The sequence below is a fragment of the Triticum urartu genome, chromosome 4 (genome assembly GCF_003073215.2).
Source record: "Triticum urartu cultivar G1812 chromosome 4, Tu2.1, whole genome shotgun sequence".
Lineage (NCBI taxonomy): Eukaryota > Viridiplantae > Streptophyta > Magnoliopsida > Poales > Poaceae > Triticum > Triticum urartu.
Window position 1 is genome coordinate 591,081,602 of NC_053025.1, and position 2,712 is coordinate 591,084,313.

General features: G+C 58.8%; 1 protein-coding gene across 1 annotated transcript; it reads left to right on the forward strand.

Moving 5' to 3' along the window:
• On the forward strand, window positions 1-660 carry LOC125554914. Its single transcript, XM_048718287.1, has one exon. The coding sequence runs from the start codon at window positions 1-3 to the stop codon at window positions 658-660; it is 660 nt and encodes a 219-aa protein (XP_048574244.1).
• Window positions 661-2,712: the final 2,052 nt, after the last annotated feature.

Genomic DNA, 2,712 nt, shown 5'->3' on the forward strand with positions numbered 1-2,712 from the left:
ATGGCCGCGCCGACCGTGCTGGCGCTCGCCCTGGCCGTCCTCCTCCTCCCGGCGGCAGCGGCGGCGGCGGCGGGGCGCGCCCCGCCGGGCGCCAGCCCGCTCGTGACCACGTGCAACGAGGGCCCCTTCCCGGCGCACTGCGTCAAGGAGCTGGGCCCGCGCCTCCTCGACATCCAGACCACGCTGGCGTCGGTCTCGCCGCGGGGCGCGCTCATCGCCGGCGCGCCGGGCACGGTGGACTTCTCTTCGCTCGTGGCCGTGGCCATGGAGGCGGCCACGGAGGCTGGCGCGGTGGCGTCCACCATCTTCGAGGGCAAGCTCCCCGGGTTCAACGCCTCCGTGCCGGACTTCAAGGTCTGCCTCAGCAACTGCAGCGTCACCATGAAGTCCGCCATGAAGAAGCTCCACGGCGCCACCGCCGCCATGAAGGTCCACGCCCACGTGGTCGCCAAGGTGCTCGCCGACCGGGCCATCACCGACGTGTCGGCCTGCACGATCAGCTGCAGGAACCTCACCGGCGACGTCAAGCTCATCCTCGAGACCAGCCTCGTGGAGTTCCAGAAGATGATCAGGATCGCCGTCAACTTCCTCACCAAGATCGCGGCCAAGACTCCGCCCGGCCCTCTCCCTCCCCTCCCTCCCCCGGTGCGCCGCCGCTAGATCACCGGCATGCCACGAGCGATTCGGCTCAGTAACAATGGATAAAGGCTCAATAACGTGTGATTCCTGTTGATCCTCAGTTTAGTTTTTCATAGTTTCTTTCATGTTTTGTTTAGTTTTTCATAGTTTAGTTTCATGTTTTGTTTCGTTCATTTGGTACGGATCCTCTTCATTTTGACTTTAGTCGTAAAATGTTGGGAATAAAATGGAATCTCATTAGTTGGTTTAAATTTCGTATCTGCTCACTGGTACCAGTGCAAATGTACTAATATACGTTCGCTAATTCCCAGAAAAAATGTAGCACTTCAATGCATCTGCAATCCTGAACGTGCTCATCCGTGCGAAATGCACAAATTGATACTCCCTCCAATCGTCTAGATACATCCGTTTGAATGACAAGTAATATGAATCAAAGGAAGTACATAAACTTTGTGACTCAATTTTTCATACTATTTTGGCACAAATCTCTACTCTAAAGGAGTCTGCGGACGTGATGGTAGCTACGTCGTTGTCCGTTCGTCTCCGCCTCCTCATCACTGGTTTTTCTGCCACGTACGATCACTCCTTGCCTCAAATTTTTGCCGAGGATCGCTCGCCTTTTCATCTTCCCAAAACCTCGTACCCCTCTCCCTCTCGGTGCTCTCTTCCCCAACCCCCACTTCTAGGTTTTCAGTGTTGCCGTCGCTCAAGGAACCGCAGTTCCATGTCACCCTTCCCGTGAAACCGCAGAGATCCCTCCATAGATGTTCTAGGCCGCCGCCGCCAATCCGGCAAGCCTACGCTGCGACCCCTCACGGCGCCTGGGGGGCAATGAACTGGCGTTGCGGTCATGGAGGGGAGGCTCGGGAGCAGGGCGTCTGTACTGGCTGACAGAGGAAGGACCGAAGGAGCCGGGCGGCCCTAGCGATCGCCTTGACTGCTACATCGTGCGCCCAGACCGACTGACGGCGGTATCCGCGGTGGTGGAGAAGCGTACACGACACACTACCGAAACAGGGGCCGGTGCCGACGGCCACCGTCGGCCTACTCCAGGACATGCCGACAGCTGGAACGAGGTTGTGGGCGTAGGGCGGCCGTCGGGCTATCCAGAACTATGCCGACGGCCACCGTCGGCTTAGCCCGAGCCTATGCCTACGGCAGCCGTCAGCATAGATGCGGGCCTGGCGGGCCCGCTCATGATGTGCGGCTAATGGCGTCCGATCTATGCCGACGGCTTAAGCGGGCAGCCGTCGGCACAGATGCGCGTGCCACGTCATCGATCGGGACCGCACCGACCACCACCTATGCCGACGGATGCCACGTCATCGATCCGCGGCGCGCCTTCCACCTGCCCCTGGCCTAGGCTATGCCGCCGGCTTTGCTGTCGGCATAGTTTTTTTATATAGATTTTTTGTTTTACGTATTATTATTTAATTTACTTACATGTAGCATGTGTTAATATAAGCAAAAATACCTTACTTTTGGAATCTATATGGAGGGGTGTGCCCCCCTCACGGCCGGTGCCGGCAGCCGACACCTGGAGGGGGGAAACAGCCGCATCGGGTCTATACGGAGGGGACGTTGCTCCCAACTGCTTATATGGGATGACCTACCACAACCGTGTGGTGTTATGGCATGTCTGAAGAGGCGATACACATCTCTGGGGTGTGGCCCCCCTAACAGACGCCTCCGCCGCCGGCACCTGGAGGGGGGAAACGGACATGTCGGGTCTATACGGAGGGGATGTTGCTATGGGTTTGGCTCGTATGTTGCTCCCAGGTGTCCCTCTGGGATGACCTAACACAACCGGGTGGAGAGGTCCACTGGTCAAAGCCCGTCCTTGGGAAGTCAAAGGGCTAGATCTCGTGGTCAACCGCTCCAGGGTTAGGCGGGACGGGGGCCCTGGGGGGGGATAGCAATGCCACCGAAGCATCGCACCGGCCCCTCATACATGCGGGGTGGTGTTGTGGCATGTCTGAAGAGGCGGCACGCGTATCCGGGGTGTGGCCCCCCTCTTGGACGGCGCCGCCGTCGGCACCTGTAGGGGGAAACAGACGTGTTGGGTCTACATGA